Below are 19,412 nucleotides of genomic sequence, written 5' to 3'. Positions count from 1 at the left end.
CGGAGCACCACTGAAACGGTTCCTCAGGCCTAATCCTCTGAAACCTGCTTACAGCAAATGATAGCATTGCCTCCACGATCCTCCTAAAAGGTCAGGTGCTCACTTGATATCAGATCCTGCGCACGAGAACTGCCCCTCGGCGGTCCCTGTGGCTCACGCTCTATCCTGAAGCACCCTCTCTCTCTGCTTTGCCCTGCAGTGTGCATGAGCTCATTGAGAAAATAAAAGAAAATGAAGGAGCCGCTATAAAAAAAAAACATACTGTGAATTTCACAAACTGAATCAATTGTAAAGAATTTGTGAATTTTACAGTTGTGGAAACTTACAACCCAGGCCTTGGTGCCCAACTGTCAGAAGGGCTCCCTGACTCTTGGTAAGTGCAGGACACAGGGCTGGCACCGGGGCACCTGGGGCTTCATCAGTCTGGACGAGAGAACACATAGTGTTCTCTTTCTGTGGTCTTCCTGTTAGAACTCTGCTGTTCGTGCCGTTTGTCCTCAGTGGGTGAAGTTACTCTGTGGCCTAGGGCCTAAGCGGGAGGCCTTGTGTGGTCAAGGAGCCTGCATTTCACGTTACCTTGACTCCCAGGAATGGTTTATAGAAGACAGGGAATCCCGACTGCTCTGGTGGAACAGAATCAGGCTGGGGAGAAAGCGGTTTGCCGTAGTAACCTGAGTGGATCCGTAGCGGAGGACACAGATGCTGGGAAATGAGCTTTGAGCCTCACACTTTTGAGAACGCAGTTAGAGCTATTTGGTCACCCTCTGTTTTCTGTCAGGCAGCTTCATCTCGTCTTCTTTCCTGGACCTTGGTCCACCTGATTGGTCCTCCGTACCGCCAACCCCTCACACTCTGGAAGAGGCTTAGTGTGTGTACGAGAGTGTGCACGTGTGTGCGTGTGTGTGTGTGTGTGTGTGTGTGTGTGTCCCCTCTTTTCACCTCTCCCCCTCCTTCCTTCCTTCACTCCCTTGGAATCTGTTACTCGCCGACAAGTCCCTTCCTTCAGGAAAACGTGGTCTCCTCGGTGGCCCCGAAACACAGCATTCCTGGAATCTGCTGAATGGTTTCTTTGGGGAGAAAATGTCTAAACTCGAGATTGGCTCAGACTCAGATGATGTTTCTCAGCGCGTGTGCGGCTTCTGCTGGCTGAATTTCCAGTCTGTGTGCAGCATATCGTCTAGGATTAATGTTTTTCAGCTTATTATTAAAAATCGTTAAATCCTGGTTTTCATCTGTGTAAAGATGTGGTTGCTTATCTCAGAAACGTTTGTAATCTGTATGTCCCCAAGCCTCACCAGTTTTGAGTGTGAACAAGGGCACAGTACCGGTTATGGCTCGTGAGCGCACACGGGTGTCACCAGCTCCCAGCCCCAGCGCTTGCCGAGGTGCCGTTTTACTCCGTCTCATTCTCTCCCTGGTGCCCGCTGTCCTCAGGGCTGCCAGCTTCTGCTGCGCGTGTGCGCCTGGGCTCCTGCCAAGGGCCCATCATCCTGCTGGTCCGGCCCCAGAGCTCCCAGTTCACACAGGTCTCTGCTCAGCTGAGCTGTGCAGGGAAGAGCAGTCGCCCCTGGTGTTCTGCTGGCCTACTTGCTGGGCCGGGGAGTCCCTGGACCCCCAGCGCGGCTCCCTGGGTGTTCACACACACGCTTTCTTCTTTGCGCATCACTTTGTACGCAGAACAGTGACTCCCTACGGCCTTAGATTCTGGGCTCAATCCAGCTAGTCACAGCGGATCCTATTTCATTAATGTGTGAATTAATGGAGTTCTCTCAGGGCCCCCGGAGGTCCCCTTTGTGATTCAATTCCTGTTTTCCCTGGTGTGACAACCAGCCTGTTTGTGCCGGTAACGCAGTGCTGGACATGATCTCAGTTCCACGCAGGGAGGGTCCAGGTCAGTGCAGGGAGGTGTCACCTGCCCCACCTGCCCCGGCTTTTCAGGGGGAGCGACCCTCCTACCAACCTTTAATGTCTGTCCTTCTTCTGCAGTCTTCATGGTTGAGTTTCAATCCGTATCTGTTCCTCTTATTTTAGAAACAAATTTTGGCCCTGGTCTTTTAGACACAGTTATCATTAGAACGTCCTAAAATTTTAAAGGAATATGTGATCTGCCACACAGGGCTGGAGGCTAGAGGGGTCAGGAAAAGCAAACCTGTGGCTGCCTCCACCTCCAGCCCCGCCCGGCCTGGTGGTTCCTGGCACTCCTGCCTCAAGGACTCTTGGCACATTGGGGGTGGCCTGAAGTAGGCAATATCCGTGGCCCGCCATCAAGCCCATATGAGGCACGTCATGTGACTGGACCGATACTGCACGGGAAATATCAAAACCGAGACGAGACTACTAGTCATCCAACTCCAGCATTCTCCGTGTTGTGCTTTTGTTTCCACACAACTCTAATTACTCAAAATGTTATGCCGATGGTTTCACGGGTGCATACGTAGATCACAATTCATCCGAGTGCTCTGTTTAAATATGGGCAGTTTAGGTGTCAATTATACCTTCGTTAAGCTGTCTTAAAATAATTCATATGTTATGGGACATTTTAATCCGAAATATTTATTACATATCGAAAGTCATCCTCTCACCAATAAAGCATCCTAGAATCTGTACATAGGACTTAGAAATTATTTGTAATCGGTTGTTGTATGATTTTTCACTTCAGACATGTGACCTCAGCTTTCTTGTTAGTTATTTACACATCAAAGGTAAGAATAGCAACACAGAGACCCATGAACACTAGTTAATAGTTGCACGCACACAGATGTACCTGGCAGTCCTGGTTCTACCCCACTGCCCCACCCTGCTGTTGCTGGCGTGGAGAGGGCTGGATTAAACTTTTCAAAGGACTGATGTCTGGCGTGGTTCTGGTCTTATTTGCTCTGATGCCCTTTGTCTTCAGCCGCCTCTGCTCCTCTCCTCAGTCCTGCCTTTTTTCCCGACACACAGTGCCCAGCTCTTCTGCCCATGATGTTCGGTGGTCCCCACCCCAAGAATCTTCCTTAATGACAGCAAACCTCATGACCCTGTGGGAGGAGACCAGTCTGAGCCCGACATCGCCCTGTGACACACTTCTGAATCGAACCCTCTGTGTCTATAGCACCCCAGCACACTGCCATTCTCCCAGTGAGAACAAGTACACCACACTCTGTACGTGTGTTCAGTAACTGGGAAGCTTCTCCCAGCTGTTGCCCCTCAGCTGGCCAGATCAGCCCTGCTGGTGTGAACCAGCATCTGGGTGCTTTAGACGCAAGAGGTGTGCTAGGAAGGTGTGGTCCCCCAGAATCGGGACACAGAGGGCACTCTTCATTGCTCCCTTGTGGTTTTGCTGCAGCACTGGGCCCTTGAGGGCGAGGCTCTAGGAAAGTGGTCTCCAGCCCTTGTTAACCACGATGGCGTTCACTGGCACAGCTCTGTCCTTTGGAAGGGTATCCAAGGCCCTGGGCAATTCCCACTGGACCATGGGAACTCTGTCCCCACCCCTTCTCTCTAGAAATCTCTTCAGATTGCACACGAGAGAGATGAATCTACTCATTCTAATTTATTTTCAAGAAAAAGTGAAACCTTTATTATTAAAAATCACATTTACTGTTACAAGTTACTTTCAAGAGCAGAAGAGCTGAAGTTGCAAACTGACCCAAGCCACTTAGGTATTTTCGAAACCAGGTTCTTAATGGAAGATGCCCGTGGGCCCCAGTAGTTAGAGCTGGGTGAAGGGTACAGGGTGCCTTTCCTATCTCCCCACTCCCCAGGTATCTTGTGGATGAAGGAAATCTCAGACCAAATCCTGCAACTGAGATGAACCTTTGTCAGGGAATGGGCACAGGGACACACAAAGGCAAACCATTTACCTGTGATTGGAGACTTCCCAGGAGAGCCCCACTCCCGGTGGTGAGTGCTCTGCCCACTGTCATCTTGGGCATTCTGCTGGCCTCTCATGAGATGTTCACTCAGGAAAGGTCAGTGCTGTTCTAGCAGCAGCATTCAGCTTACCTTTGAGTCCCACCAGACGTTAGATCCCTCCACTTGCAGCTCCCAGAACTGGAAGGAATGGCCGCAGTCTTTCACCCTCTTCGTATCACCGTGCAGAACCCCACATCTTCTAACCAGTTCGTCCTTCTTGAATTCCCCTCATTTCACCACTGAAACGCCATATCTATACCCATTATTCTGATGACAAACCCTCCAGTATGACCAGCAATAAAGACAGTTGAAGAATCTGTAGCGGCCACCTGCGGAGTGTGAGATTTCGATGCTTCTTTCACATATGAAACGCTTCTGAAGTGCGTCATTGATCAGGTGCTCAGATGCTAACTGCCTACCCCAAGGACGTAGACTAAAACTGGCTAACGACGCAACATCACGCTGTCTGTACTAAAGGCTGTTAGAGTGAATTACAGATAATATACCACCAACATCACTGTGTCACAAGAGTGCGTCTGAGACCCAGGCCTGAGGAAGGAACAACACAATTCTGGGTTCTTAAAGAGGTTTGTGGCTAAGCTGAACATAGGTCGGCGCTGCACTGAACAAGCATGTTAGTCTAGCCCTTCACCCTCCACCTTCCCTCTCGCCCTCATCTCATCTCCTGACGCACCAAGACGCACATACACTCACATTCCCTGCATTTCGGGTCCTGCCGGAGGTGCTAGACAGTGCAGGCTGACCTGATATCCCCTTAGGAAAACCTGCCAAACTGAGTCTAACTCTTAAAGCCACCTGCAGATAGCTAACTCTCAGAGTCCACTGTACATGACCAGAAGCAGGATGTTCTAGCCAGTGTAAGTTTCTGACCACAACGGCTCTGAAGCCACAGTTTGGCGCTTGTGTGTGTGTGTGTGTGTGTGTGCGTGTGTGTGCGTGTGTGCGCGCGTGTGCGTGCGCGCGCGCTCCTGTATTGAGGGGCAGTTGCAGCCCTGGTCACACTGTGTAAATGACCTTCCTGGGATTGGAGACTTCCTAGGAGAGCCCCACTCCTGATTGTGACAGTACATTTCACTAGTAGTTGACATTAACACCATACCCTGTTGTTCTCTCCAGCCAGCTGCCTCCCTTTCACACTTAAAAGTGGGAGCAAAGGACCCGCTTTGCTGACACTGAGAAGCAGGCCAGACACCCAGGAGCAGATGAGCAATGACCCAGCAGAAGGCAGCCTGGACTCTTGTGATGCAACAGGTACAAGGAAAGCCCCGCTGTGACGTTCCCCCTCCCTTAAGACTGTCTCTACCTTCCCTGATGATCCCTCTTCATCTGAGCAGGGGCTTCTTGGACAGTGGCCAAAAAAACTATCTGTGATCGGGAAAGATATGGGGATTCTCCACGTTAGAATAGTTGCCAGGAACACAGAGGCAGTCTTGCATGAGTTTTCTAAAACACCTGTATGGCTTTTTTCTCTTTCACTTATTTCTCCTATGTTTGAAGGTTTATTTGACCAGTATACTTGCTCTTTACCTCTCTTTTTTGCGAGTCGGATCAGGCATCTTCTTGGTTGAGTAGACAGTGAGATGTCTGATGCTTGTGCTGAGGGGACCAACAACAGTCATGAGAAGGTGCACGGCATGTGGGCTTACTGCGGTAGTCGCGGTCTCCTAGACCAGTAAACAGCTGAGAAATGAGCCCAGCAGCCTCCGGAATACGGGAAGAGGAGATGCCACCAACAGTGGCTGAGAGGAGCAGGAAGGCCAGGCATATGGTGGCCCAGAGGCCAAGAGGAGGAAGCATTTCAAGGAGAAAGCAAGCAACGGTCACAGAGGCCCCAGGAAGTTAATGGTGGACTTGGCAGTGTGGATTCCAGGCGGACCTTGGGGAGAGCTGTTCCGTGCAGGGACAGGAGGAAGGCCTGAGGTCCCAGGGCAGGACGGGGGGAGCGGGACGGGAGGCAGCCAGTGTGGGAAGCTCTTACAATGGGTTTTGTTTTATAGAACAAGGAAGCAGGATGATAAGCTGGCAGGGGAGGTAGGGATCAAAAAGGTTTGTTTATTTTGTGTGTGTTTTTTTTTTTTTTAAACATGGGGCAGGGCAGATTGATTGAACCCTATCAGTAGCAAATGTGATCATCCTACAGCCAGGTGGAGACTTTCTCCTACCTGTAGAAGTCTCCAAAGCAAAATCAGTACCTTTTCAGCCTTATCGTAAGAAAAAGGCTGCTTATCCCTCCAGTCAAGAGACCTTAAAGCAAAAACAATGCCAGGAAGCTGTAGATAGACAGACAGACAGACAGGCACACACACACACACACACACACACACACACACACACACACGTGCAAATTCAATTCCAATGTCAAATTCAGTTCCAGTGGGGAAACCAATAACAGCATCTTTACATTTTTGGGTAGCCACTTGCCCTATGTGGCTACTGTAATTTAAATTCGTCAAAATTCAGTGAAATTAAAAACTCAGTTTCTCAGTCAAACCACCACATTTCAAGGGCTCAATAGCCATATGTGGTGAGTGGCTACTTAGGGAAGAGCATAGAAGTGGACTATTTCCTAGTCACATTCTGTTGGATAGGCTGCTGCGAATCCTAAGGGAAAGAATGTTCTTAAAGAAAGACTGGCCTAGAAGAAGGGGAAACATTTGTTGGAGAAGGGAGCAAAGCAAACTGAGAAGGGATTTGTCAATCCTGAATAAAATGTAAGAAAAACATAATGAAAGCAAGGCCATGCATTTGAAGAATTAGGAGACATGAAATCATAGGTTGCTCATGAGAACTGAAGAGGTGAGCACCAAATCGACAGCTGCTAATCAGAGTTTATTGTAAGAGAAAGAAATCGAATGCAAAATCATCAGTAAAAATACAGTAAAGGCAGCTCCAACAATTATATTTCAGTTTTTTATTTGTAATTCAATTTTTTGCAACTCAGAACAGGATTCCCTTGAAACTGAGATAGTTTAATAATTCACAGAGGAGGTTTCTGCCCCCCGCCCACCACGGTGTCCTTGAACGCTGGGCTTCTTAGCACATTCAGGTGTGACTTCTGAGGCTTAGAGAGGCTAGTTTCCTAAAAGATGGAAGGACACGTAGGAGGTGGACCTTTGAGTCCTGGCTCAGTGCTCTCTCTGGGATCTCGGTGGGCAGGGGCCCTGACTAGAGTCTGGGCACCCTGAGACTTGGTTCTGAGCAGAGATGAGGGGTTCATGCCAGCCCCGTTTTGGAGCAGAATCAGGGCTAGGGGAGCCACTGTGCAGCCTGGAGCAACCTGGCTCAAGGTCCAGGGACCAAAACGTGGTGTCTGATCATGATTGCTATTAGCACCATTTCAGCTACATTTGGGGTCAAATAGGATTTCTTGGGCTTCCCCCTAGTAATTACCATAATTTTAAGACTACTATTTTCATGGAGAAATATTTTGTGTTTTAAACAACTGACTTGAAATAAACTTCTGGCTCTCAACTTTTATATGTTAACATTCCTAGTTAGGAATACAGCATTAGCATTTTTCAAAGACTTAAGCAAATTCTGAACTACTTACTTGATAGGGATAGCGCTGGGGTTGAGGCTAAGAATAGTGTTTCATCTTTTGAAAAATCTTCTTTCCTTGAATGAAATCATGTAAAACTGTTACTCATAAGTCTTTTTCTCCCTACAGTCTAAATGGTAGATGAAAATAGGATTTTAATATCTCTTAATATTGGTTTCCAAAGGATCCTTTTATCGGGTAATGAGAACTAATTATCTGCCAAAGTTTCTTGCCCTTTTTGTCTTGGCTACCAGGAAGCTCCTAGAAAAACGAATTGATTTAATCACAGTCTTTGAAGTTTTCATGAGGAAGTTTTAACACTGAGGCCAAAGAGAGTTATTGGAATTGAGTGAGAGAACAGGATGGGGGAAAGGAACAGTGACTCTGGAGTCTGACTCTGGTTCAAGCTCTGTCCTTAGCTAAGAAGGACCAGAAACTCAACTTTATCAGTTACCCTACATAAATAAGTATTTCTGTTGGGTAATTGACTATTATCATAAGTATTTATCAGAACACTAATTTATTTTATTTATTTATTTTTGGCTGCATTGGGTCTTTGTTGCTGCATGTGGGCTTTTCTCTAGTTGCAGTGAGCGGGGACTACTCTTCTTTGTGGTGCGTAGGCTTCTCATTGCGGTGGCTTCTCTTGTTGTGGAGCACGGGCTCTAGGCGTGTGGGCTTCAGGAGTTGTAGCACGTGGGCTCAGTATTTGTGGCTCATGGGCTCTAGAGCGCAGGCCCAGTAGTTGTGGCGCACGGGCTTAGTTGCTCCGCGGCATGTGGGATCTTCCTGGACCAGGGCTCAAACCCGTGTCCCCTGCATTGGCAGGTGGATTCTTAACCGCTGTGCCACCTGGGAAGCCAAGAACACTAATTTATTGACTTATAATGTCAATGATCTCTTTGTGGTAACCAGAATGTTCCTGTTTGTAATCCATGGAAACCTCTTTCCTGATATTGAGATATCTAGGAAGCCAAAATACTAATTAGCAGTTTGCTTAGGATTAAGGCAAAGGGAAATAATATCTTGAGGGATGTTTCATCCAAACCATAGTAATATCATTGCAGTACTGTTGCTGCCTAGTTGAGAACATTTTTCTGGTGACAGGGATGCTTTTGCCTCTCAGACTTTATCTTTTCCCTTCTCTACAAAGCTAAGCACTACTAAAATGTGCTTTTCTGACACCACTACACCATGTCAGCTGTCCCTCTACATTTTTCTGATGCGTTTCTATCGCCAGTGTTGTTAGAGTGCTGAACTAGGAGGATGGCTGTCCCACTGGGAGGACGATCATTCCCAATACCTCCATGTTCCTGGAGGGGCGTGGCCCTGTCCACGCTCCCTTCTCTCTGGCAGTGCCTGTGTCACTATTGTAATCAGTCGGACCTCCTTTTTCTGGGGGGGGGGGGAATTCACATTTTACATGCAAATAAATAAAATTTTCAATATTTAAATGAAGTGTCCATCATTAGCAAATGATTGCTTTAGTTATTGTCTTAATAACCCATAGGCAATTGTAATATTTTTTAACGTTATGGCATCTTTTTAAAAAACAGACTCCGTATTTCACCTTTTATCAAAATTATCTAGTACCTAAAATTATAATAGCCATGTTATATATCAAAAATCGGTAACCAAAAGCTGTGTATGAATAATTTTCCCGCTGAAGTTCTGCTTATTGTCAGTCGTCTTTGAGGCCACGCGAGTCTGTAACAACAGAGACCATCTGCACAAATGCTTGAATTCCTGGCATCTTCCTTGCCACCCCAAGAAGTAGTTTTTAAAGACTATTCTGGCTTTGGCACCATGCTAGGTGCTATGGGGAACATAGCCTAAAACAATCTCTGTACTTTAAAAGGTTTTACGTTACAAATCCTTACAAGAATTCCTGAGTCCGGTCTTCATGGAACTATCCCAGGAATCTGGGTGGTTGACAGGTAGGTGGAGCATTGAGAACTGGAGTGCTGGGTGCCGGTGATGCAGGAGAAGCCACCAGCTATAGCATCAAGGTTTGTTGTGCTTTGCCCATGAGGACAGTAAGTTCTGCAGTGAAAAGGGGATGACCGCTGGAAGGAGATGATGTAAAGGGCAGAGACAGGAAAGAGGAGAATGAGGGGAAGTCACGGATGTATGCTATAATTGTATATTTGGTTACGGGCTATTATCAATTGATGATGGAATTCATTTGTTATATCTTTCTATACTATGGCTTTTTTTTCCCCTTGACCAAAAGCATGAGATGATCAAATGTATAACAGGAAAGATGTGTTGGTTTATCTGTTTGGTTTTGCATCTCTTCGTGTGTTTATTTTAATCTCTCACTGTTCTCCAGATCTACAAAAAGGGATATTTTCTGTTCAGTGAAGCCTGCTCACAAAATCTAATCATCAGGGCTTTTTGCTGTTGATCAAATCCCATTGATTTTTTCCCCCTCTTAATGGTCAATACGTTGGTGAATTTGCAGGTGTGATGGTAAGGACAGAAATGCCTCTGAGGAGTGTTAGTGGCGACAGATAGGACGCATGTAAACTCTGTGTGAACTCTTCTTGGAAAGGACACTGTGCAGAGAAAGCCAAGGTTGCAGGGAAGTTTTAGCATCCCTAGCGTTTCTGCTGTCAGCTCTCCTCGAAGTTATCTCAGCCACACCCCGTCCTCTGGCAGGCAGGCAACGGTGGTGCTGGTCGACTCATAGTTTAAGTGGGTACTCCGAGGTCTCTCCTCCCTTTCTTTCCTGATCTCCATGCTACTCTCCCTTTCCTTGAAGGAGCGCACGCAGGTCCCTCCAGAGCTGTTGGCACTGTGCGCATCTGTTCGTCTGGTGGTAGGTATTGTTCAACACCCACAGCGTTGGCTGGCCCAGAGCCTGAGAACTCGAGCCCGTTCCCAAAAGTATATAGAATTTCTCTGTTAGGGACAACATATTGTGTGTGACACTGCTGCAGCTGAGTTTACTCCCTCCTTGGTGAACATGTGTGAATATGTTTGGGTGTATGTGCAGCAGCCTTGAAAAATGTGTGGGGAAAGAAAAGGCTAGAAGCTGTGTTTTCCATGACTTGTTCCACCCCTTCTTCCTGGTGATCTGACTTTGTGACTCGCGAAGTCACATCCTTACTGCCGAGGGACTAGCTACCTCCACTCCTTCTTAGAGAATCTCAGGGGATGTGAAAACAGGAGAGACAGGCTGGCTGGTCCCTGGTTGGCTTCTCAGCCCCGCACCATCCCGTAGCCATTGGTGAGGGTCGGAGGCGAGGGGCATCTGCTGTTGAGAAGGACTGATGGTTAGGAGGTGCCGAAGAGGCAGGATGGAGACGGGGGGCTAGGAGGTCCCAAAGAAGGTCAGGTCACATTTTCTTGCTTTTGGCCTAAGCCCAGGATTTACAGAGCTGAAGAGTAAGGTACACAGTCGTTGGAGTAATTCAGCAAATTGGACAGAGTTTCTGAGCTTTCAGATGCATAATGTTTCTCATCTTTGTTCTCAAAAGAGAGCATCAGATCAATCTCCATGTTCCTTTAACTTCACATCTACAACAACTTTTGAACTTACTTTTGAAAGCCTTGAGCTGGTAGTCTCTGCTCTGCTTTGTGTTTCTTTGGAACTCACGGAGGGGGAATGTGAATTCACGGCAAGAGTGAGCACAGAAGGAACCCAGTTGTGTCTTATCCTTGTGCTCTCTGTATGGCTTTGTCCACAAAACCCTCTTATGGCTCTAAAACTTGGCAAAGTGACACCCGTGTTTTTGTCCCACTTGCCATCCCTGGATGAGGCTAAGCAACAGCTGCATCAGCTCAACATCCCAACCACAGAACTCCTCCGCGACGTCACTTCTTAAGAGGCTTGGAACGCACACCGGGTATCAGACAATGTGACTGCAGGGTCTGCCACTCTAACAGAAGTAGGGAGTGCCTGCAGTTTTGTCTTATTAAAAATAATTGTTTGCAAGTTTACAAACAACTCCAGAATCTGACCTTTGCAACACAACACAGTCTTCCCTTCTCCAAAGTGAGTTGTTTTTGAGTTAGTGAGATGTGTGCACTTTACCTCTAAGAGACACTCTCTAGTTCTTGTTCAGACGTATTTCAGATTGCATAGCAAGGTGGAGAGCGTTCTGGTGGCCAGAGATCGCTGCAGTGGGTTCTCGTTGGTCTGCTCATTTTCAGTATGTGACCTTTCCCAGAGCACGTCCTGGTTCTGAGAGGTTTAATCTTGTGTGATAAGAATATCAGAGACCCTGTGTGCATTTGGTTCCAGCAGATTAGATAGTGAGGGCGCATTATTGTAATGAGCCGCGCTCCCCCCTCAGATGACGTGGGAAGTCCAGCGATCGCGGGCCAAAGGCCAGCTGCCAGCTCGGCTTACTCAGTGCAGAACCGAGCCTGCCCTTGTCCTCTTCTGCTCCTCGCTCCTTTGAATTGTGTAACGCTTGTCAGCTTAGCACATTTGTGAGTGTGCCACGTGCTGTCACTCTCCCGCGGCGGGTTGGTTGATCTTAACGGTCTACTTCTTGACACTCAAATAGGTTTCTGAACGTTTCCTATACGTGCGTGTGTGCCCCAGATGGCAGCGTTGGCCCATTTCAGTGTGTGATTGCTGCTCTCCAGGTTGTGGAGGGATGCTGCTGGCCCATGTGCCCGAGATTAGAATCAAGCCCTTAGGGTCGGTTGTGAGGTCCTTACTCAGGCAAAAAGCCCATTGACGTCAGCAACCGGGGAACGTGGTCTGGTTTCATTATAAGTTAAAAGTGTTCGCCGTCAGAAGGAAATAGAGAAAGGGCAGGGTGTTTTTAGAAAATTAGTTTTAAAAAATGAACCTGTTCTCTGCTTTGTGTGGTTTTTCCTTTGCAATTTACTGCACACAGAGTTTATCCTTAAGCAGACTCTCTGTCTCAGGGCATGTTCTGAACTCACACAACCCTGACCCTGACTGTGAGGTGGCTCCATCCATCAAGGGCTCAAACATTGTTTGCCTCTTGAAGGAAGGATAGACATACTCTAACATAGCTGGGGTGGCCCTGCCTACCTCCTGACCGCCCCTCTGACACCCGAGACTGCAGCACCCAGGCCCGGACTGCCCGAGGGTTCCCTTGCACCTCTCCTTTGTAGCACGTGAGGGTCCCTCCACATGTCTAATTTCTCCTCCCTCAGTTTATCAGACAGTCGTTCCTCAGGACTCATCTCAAGCCCATGAAGCCTTCCCCCACCCCTACCCCCACTCCACACACACACATTCTCCAGGAGGACGAAAGCTGATGTCTTCCCCTCCGGGTACCAGCACATCTTTTTCTTACATCTCTTGGTATTGTGCAAATACTTCCATCAGCCCCCTCTCCAGACTGACTTTCCTGATGGCGGAAACCATCTTATTTACTTCTGTATCCCCAGCACCTACTGCAGTGTTGGAACATGTTAGAAATTCAGCAAAACAATTTTTGTGGCATCAAAGAAAGCGGCATCATCCAAGCTGGGATTGGCACAGAGCTGCCAAGTGGTCAGACCCCTCCTGAAAGAGTACAGAGGACAGCAACGGTGGCCCATTCTGCTTGTGGTTTTTCGGTTCTGAACACAACCAGAGGACAAAGGAAACGCGCCTGTGGAAGGCGTGGAGTCACTGGAGACCAAGTTGGGGCATTTGCCTGAGCAGTGCTGGACAGGTGGCCCTTCTGTAAGCTTTCCTTTTTCCCAGGAATTCACGCCCAGGCATCTGAAGTCAGGGCATTTTATTTGAACAAAATCTCTCTCTTTCTGTCTATCAGTAGAGCCATGGGGTGTTTTGTAACTGATTTGTTTATTCTAAATATGCAAGGCATTTAACTGAGGTACTATTACCTATGAGGCACAAAAGAATCTGATATTACAAATAGGACCTCTGTCTTTGTTCTCCTGATTATTATACTGACAGAATGCAGGTATCAGACATAAGTTGAATATCCTACAATTTCCCAACCAGTGCGGCCAACGAACCTGCGTAAATAAACCCTTCAAATGTCTCACTTTTTCTCATTGGTGCTACCTATAAAATCATCTGCATGATAGCTTTATCCTCTAGGAGAAAAAAATCATGTGAACGTTAAATTGTACCTTTTTCTTCAGAGGTTCTCCTAAGGATACAAGAAACCTAGTAAGTTGCATAATGTATATGTGGTTTTGACATCAGAGATAAGCTGATGGTGAAATACTTCCAGTGACGGTATACTTGGCAAATACTCTTACCACTGGCACTTAGAAGATGAGATTTCATTCCAATCATGGTAAACTCTGAGCATTATCTTTATAAATAAAGTTGGTATAAAACTGCTTAGGATAAACCATGTAATCTGCAGCAAAAGTTAATTTAAATTCAAATCTGACTTTCTAATTTTCTTCAGTCCCCAATCTACACAATATATTGGGTAATGAATGACATTTTAATTCCCCCCCCCCCAGTTCTCTAACATCTGTATGATGTTACCTGCAAAGAGTAAAGGAAAAGGACATGCTGTGTATGTGCTAATGTTGGGAGATGCTAAGAGAGGTGATATTTAAAAATAAAAAAGCTTTCTTGAGGTATAATTTGCCCATTTGAAGCGTGCAGTTAGATGGTTTGGGGCATATTCATAGATATGTGCGACCGTCACCACAGTCAATTTTGGAACATCTTCATTACTTCAGAAGGAAACTGCATGCCCTTTAACTCTCACTCCCTAACCCTGGCCCCATCACCCCCACACGTCCAGAAGCAGCCGCAGATCTACTGTCTGTCTCCATAGATCATCCTGTTCTGGACTTTCAAAGGAAAGGAATCACATAGTATATGGTCTTTTGCAACTGGCTTCTTTCACTCAGTGTAATGTTTTCGAGGTTTATCCATGTTGTAGCATGTGTCAGTGCTTCACTCCTTTTTATGGACAAATAATATTCTGTTTGATGGATATACCACATTTTGTCTCTCCACTCATCAATTGATGGACATTTGGGTTATTTTCACCTTTTGGCTATTGTAAATAATGCTGTTATAAACATTTGAGCTTTGTTGATTTTCTCTGTCGGTTTTCTGTTCTTCGTTTCATTAATTTCCACTCTAATCTTTATAATTTCCTTCCTTCTGCTTGCTTTACGTTTAGTTTGCTCTTTCCAGTGTCTTAAGATTGGAAGGGTAGGTTACTGATTCGCAGTCTTTCTGCTTTATTGATTGTAGGCGTTTACAGCTATACATTTCCACCTAAGCACTGCTTTAGCTGCATCCCATAAGTTTTTTTTTTTTTTCTTTTTTTTTTTGTGGTACGCGGGCCTCTCACTGTTGTGGTCTCTCCCGTTGTGGAGCACAGGCTCTGGACGCACAGGCTCAGCGGCCATGGCCCATGGGCCCAACCGCTCTGCGGCATGTGGAATCCCCCCCAGACCGGGGCACGAACCCACGTCCACTGCATCAGCAGGTGGACCCTCAACCACTGTGCCACCAGGGAAGCCCATCCCATAAGTTTTGATATGTTATGTCTTCATTTCATTTATCTCAGAGTATTTTCTGATTTCCTTTTTAGTTCTTCTTTGACCCCTTGGTTGTGTAAGAGTGTTGCTTAATTTTCATCTATTTGTGAGTTCTCCAAACTTCTCCATGTTGTTGATTTAAAATTTTATTCCATTGTGGCCAGAGAACATACTTTCTATTATTTTTATCTTTTTAAATTTGTTCTTTTATGGTCTAGCATATGGTCTATCCTGGAGAATGTTCTATGTGCTCTTGAGAAGAATGTGTTCTGCTGTTAGGTGGAGTGTTCTGTAGATTGAGTTGGTTTATGGTGTTATTCATGTCTTATGTTTCCTTGTTGATGCTCTGTCTCATTATATCCATTATTGAAATTGGGGTATTGAAGTCTCTAACTATTATTGTTGAATTGTCCTTTTCTCTCTTCAGTTCCATCAGTTTTTGCTTCATATATTTTGGTGCTATGTTATTAGGTGCATATATCTTTGTAATTGTTATATCTTCCTGATGGATTAACCTTTTTATCATTATGAAATATCACTATTTATCTCTAGTAACATTTTTTTTTGTTTTAAAGCCTATTTTGTTTGGATATTAGTCTAGTCACTGTGCCTTTCCTGTGGGTGCTTTTTGCCTTATATATCTTTTTCATCCTTTTACTTTAAACCTATTTATATCTTTGACTTTAAAGTGTATCTTCAGTAGACAACAAATAGTTTTCTTAATCCATTCTGACAGTCTCTGCCTTTTAATTGGATTGTTTAATCCATTTACATTTAATGTTATTATTAATATAGTTGGATTTAAAAAATTATTTTATATTGGAGTACAGTTGATTAACAGTGTTGTGTTAGTTATAGTTGGATTTAATTCTGCCATTCTACTTTTGTTTCTATGTAGCTCATGTCTCTTTTGTTTCTCTATTTTTCCTTGACTGCTTTCTTTGACATTGCATAATATTTTCTGAAGCAGCATTTTAATTTCATTAATAATTTTTTCATTCTATTTTTCTTTTCTGATTTCAAACCCCTCACTCTTTCTACTATATCAAGCCACTTCTCACATTTATGATTACAAGTAGTGTTCCCTCCATATGGCCCCAGTTCAGGTTGCCTGCCTTCTCCTTAGGTAGTAGCCCTTACTAGGGTTATTTATCCCAGTTTTCATTTTTTATAACACTGGGGAAAGGACTAGAATTTAAGGATTAACCTAAGTGTTTCAGTCGAGACAGGAGATTGCTAGCTAGAGCCAAGGGGCCTCCTGCTGTGACTGTTCAACCAAAGGTGCCTTAAGCAACTAGTAATTGTTACTGAATGATCTCCCTGGTGTTTAGGTGAGGCATTCATAACACCTAAAATTCAGTTAGGGGGAATTCCCTGGCAGTCCAGTGGTTAGGACTCCACATTTCCACTGCAGGAGGCACAGGTTTGATCCCTGATCAGTGAAGTAAGATCCCTCAAACTGTGTGGTGTGGCCAGAAAAAAAAAAAAAAAAGGTTAAAATTTAGTTAGGTACTAAGGAAATATTGGATTTTTTTTTTTTTTAATAATAGGAAATTGGGATGTTCAAGGAAAAGGAAGGATTCACTTCATGAGTTTAATTCTACAAAGCCAAGCCTGAGGAATAAAATAATTCTCCGAGGTGCTTATTATTATGAAGGTTGATAGGAACCAATACTCACTACTCTCAGCAGGAATGGTAACTGAGTAAGACTGGAATGTTTTCTTTTTATCTTTACCCTGTAGTCACAATTAATTTTTTTTATTATGGTAAAATATCCATAACATAAAAGTTACCATTTTAATCATCTGAATATTATTCCATTGTATGTATATACCACAATTTGTTGATCCATTCATCCACCAGCAAACATTTGGTTGCTTCCACCTTTTGGCTGTTGTGAATAATACTGCTAGGAATATGAGAGCACAAGTATGTTTCAGTCCCTGCTTTCACTTCTTTTGGGTATAAACACAGAGGTAGAACTGCTTAAAGTTTTGAGAAGTTGCCATGCCATTTTGCATAGTAGCTGCATCATTTTACATTTCCATCAGCCATTAACAAAGGTTCCAGTTTCTCCACATCCTTGTCATATAACATTTGTTATTTTCTTTTTGTTGTTGTTTACTTTAGTTTTTTGATAATAGCCATCCTAGTGGCTGTGTAAATTGGTCACTGTATTTTTGAGTTACTTTTTAGTGGTTGCTCTAAGGCTTACCATATACATCTTATTAGAAGCAGCTTCAAATTTATACTAGCTTAAGTCCAGTGATATATAGAAATGTTACTCCTATATAGCTCTATTCCTTCTCCCCTTTTGATGGTATTATTATTATACATACTAGATTTATTATAATACAAGCCCAACAATATGTTCTTATAATTATTAATTTACGATCTGTCATCATTTCCTTAGCAATTATAGCTTTGCCCCCACCCACTTCCTTTGTGCTGTATTGGCAAGTACATTATAGTTCTGTCACATTTTTTATGTTACAGGACCCAAAATATATATCTATTATTTTATATAATTATTTTATATAGTTGCTATTTTAGTGAGTTAAGAATCAGAAAAAATATGCATTTATAGTGTCTTTTATAATTATTTCTACTGGTCGTCCTTACGTGGATTAGAATTATAGTCTTTAGGCTGAAGAATTCCTTTAGTATTTCTCATAAAGCAGGTCTGCGAGCAACGAATTATCTCAGTTTTTGCTTTGGGAAAATTCTTGATTTTCCCTTTGCTTTTGAAGTCTATTTTTGCTGGGTATAGAATTCTTTGTTGACAGGTTTCTTCCCCTTTGAGCACTTTGAGTGTGTTATTTGGCTGCCTTCTGGACTCCATTGTTCCTTCTGAGAAGTCAGCTTTTAATCTTTCGGTGTTCCCTTTTATGCACTTCATTTTTCTCTTGCTTTTTTCAAGGTTTTCTCCTGTCTTTGACATTCGGTATTTTTACTGTGATGTGTCTATTTGTGGGTCTTTTTGAGTTCATCAGATTTGAAGTTCATCAAGCTTCCTAGGTGTGTAGGTTATGGTTATAGTTTTTTGGTAAATTGGAGGCATTTTGGCCATTATTTATTGGAATATTTTTTCTTCTCTTTTCTCTCCATCCTTCTGGTACTTACATTATGTGTGTTGGTGTGCTTAATGGTACCCCACTTTTCTATGAGGCTCTGTTCGTTTTTCCTTTTCTTTTTTCTCTCTGTTCTTCAGCTTGCATAATCTCTATCAGACTATCTTCAAGTTTGCTACTTCTTTCTTCTGCCAGTTTATATCTACTGTTGAGCTCCTCTAGTTGATGGTTTTATTGTACTTTTTGACTCCACAATTTCTGCCTGGTTCTTTTTCATAAATTTCTCTCTCTTTTCTGACATTGTGTATTTGATGTGACATTGTCATTATGCCTTCCTTTACGTCTTTAATCATGGTTTTCTTTAGTTCTGTGAACAAATTTATAATGACTACTTTGATATCTCCTATTAAATCTGACATCTGGTTGCTCTCACAGGCAGTTTCTGTTATCTGTTTATTTTTTACTTTCCCTTCCTCCCCCACCCACTTCCCCAGTGTGTGGGTCATACCTTCCTGTTTCTTTACGTGTCTCATAATTTTTTGTTGGAAACTGGACATTTCAGATAATATATTGCAGCCACTCTGGCTACTGGTCCTCCCTCTGCCCAGGGCTTGCTGTTGTATTTGTTTGCTTATTTGTTTAGTTATTGCTGGATTATTTTAGTGAAGCCTATTCTCTCTCTCACACACACACACACGCACACATGCAACACATGTAGCATAACCCTATGACTTGCTCCTCAGCACACACACACGCAACACACATACGTGCACACACACAGCATAACCCCCTGACATTGCTCCTTAGCACACACATGCACACACACACACACACACGCACACACGCAGCATAACCCTCTGACATTGCGCCTCCACTGGAGGCACAGCTCTTCTGGTGTGCCCACAGTCGCGCTGGGTGACAGTGGTACTGGTGGGGCTCTCTTCCTGCTTTCCTTGACTAAACAGTTGTTTAACTCCACTAATTGCGTTGCTGGCTGATTGCTCAGTAGCTTTCAACAATGCCTAGGGATAGATTGATTTACAAACTGATCTAATCAAATTCTGGCTCCTTTGAAGGAAAAGTTTCTGAGGTCATGTTTGATATTCTAACCCTAGGAGGGCTCCCACCAGCGATCTTATCCCCCAGTTCTTGAAAGCAGGCAAGCCAGCCTACAGCCTAGACTGTCTCTTCCTTAAAACCACAAATCTCCTCGCAGTTGCCTTTTGCCACACCTCCGTTGTTCTAGAGAGCGCCCTCAATCTTAAACTTCTCCAGTGAAAGCAGTTCCTTCCTCTTCCCAAGAGATGGGAGCTGTTTTACAGCCTGCTTCTGCCCCCAGGCCAAATCTCTGAACCAGGGCTCTGGGGCTGAGAGTGGGGACATTGGCTAGCTTCTCTGTGTGTGACACTTCTGCTCTAGGGGC

At 44.6% G+C, this 19,412-nt stretch overlaps 1 protein-coding gene across 1 annotated transcript in view; it reads left to right on the top strand.

The window, feature by feature from the left end:
* The window catches only part of PDE10A (phosphodiesterase 10A), a gene marked incomplete at its 5' end in the record, with an annotated part of 578,327 nt that overhangs the window by 237,779 nt on the left and 321,136 nt on the right, over positions 1–19,412 (top strand). Inside the window, one exon of the mRNA XM_082669118.1 lies at positions 5,035–5,169. Coding sequence (XP_082525244.1) covers positions 5,035–5,169 — 135 coding nt within the window. The remainder of the gene's footprint in view (positions 1–5,034; positions 5,170–19,412) is intronic.

Source organism: Grampus griseus (assembly GCF_964374135.1).
Source record: "Grampus griseus genome assembly, chromosome: 13".
NCBI classification, from domain to species: Eukaryota; Metazoa; Chordata; class Mammalia; order Artiodactyla; family Delphinidae; genus Grampus; species Grampus griseus.
Note: the sequence above shows the minus strand (reverse complement) of the source record. Positions and strands in the feature narration are given on the sequence as shown.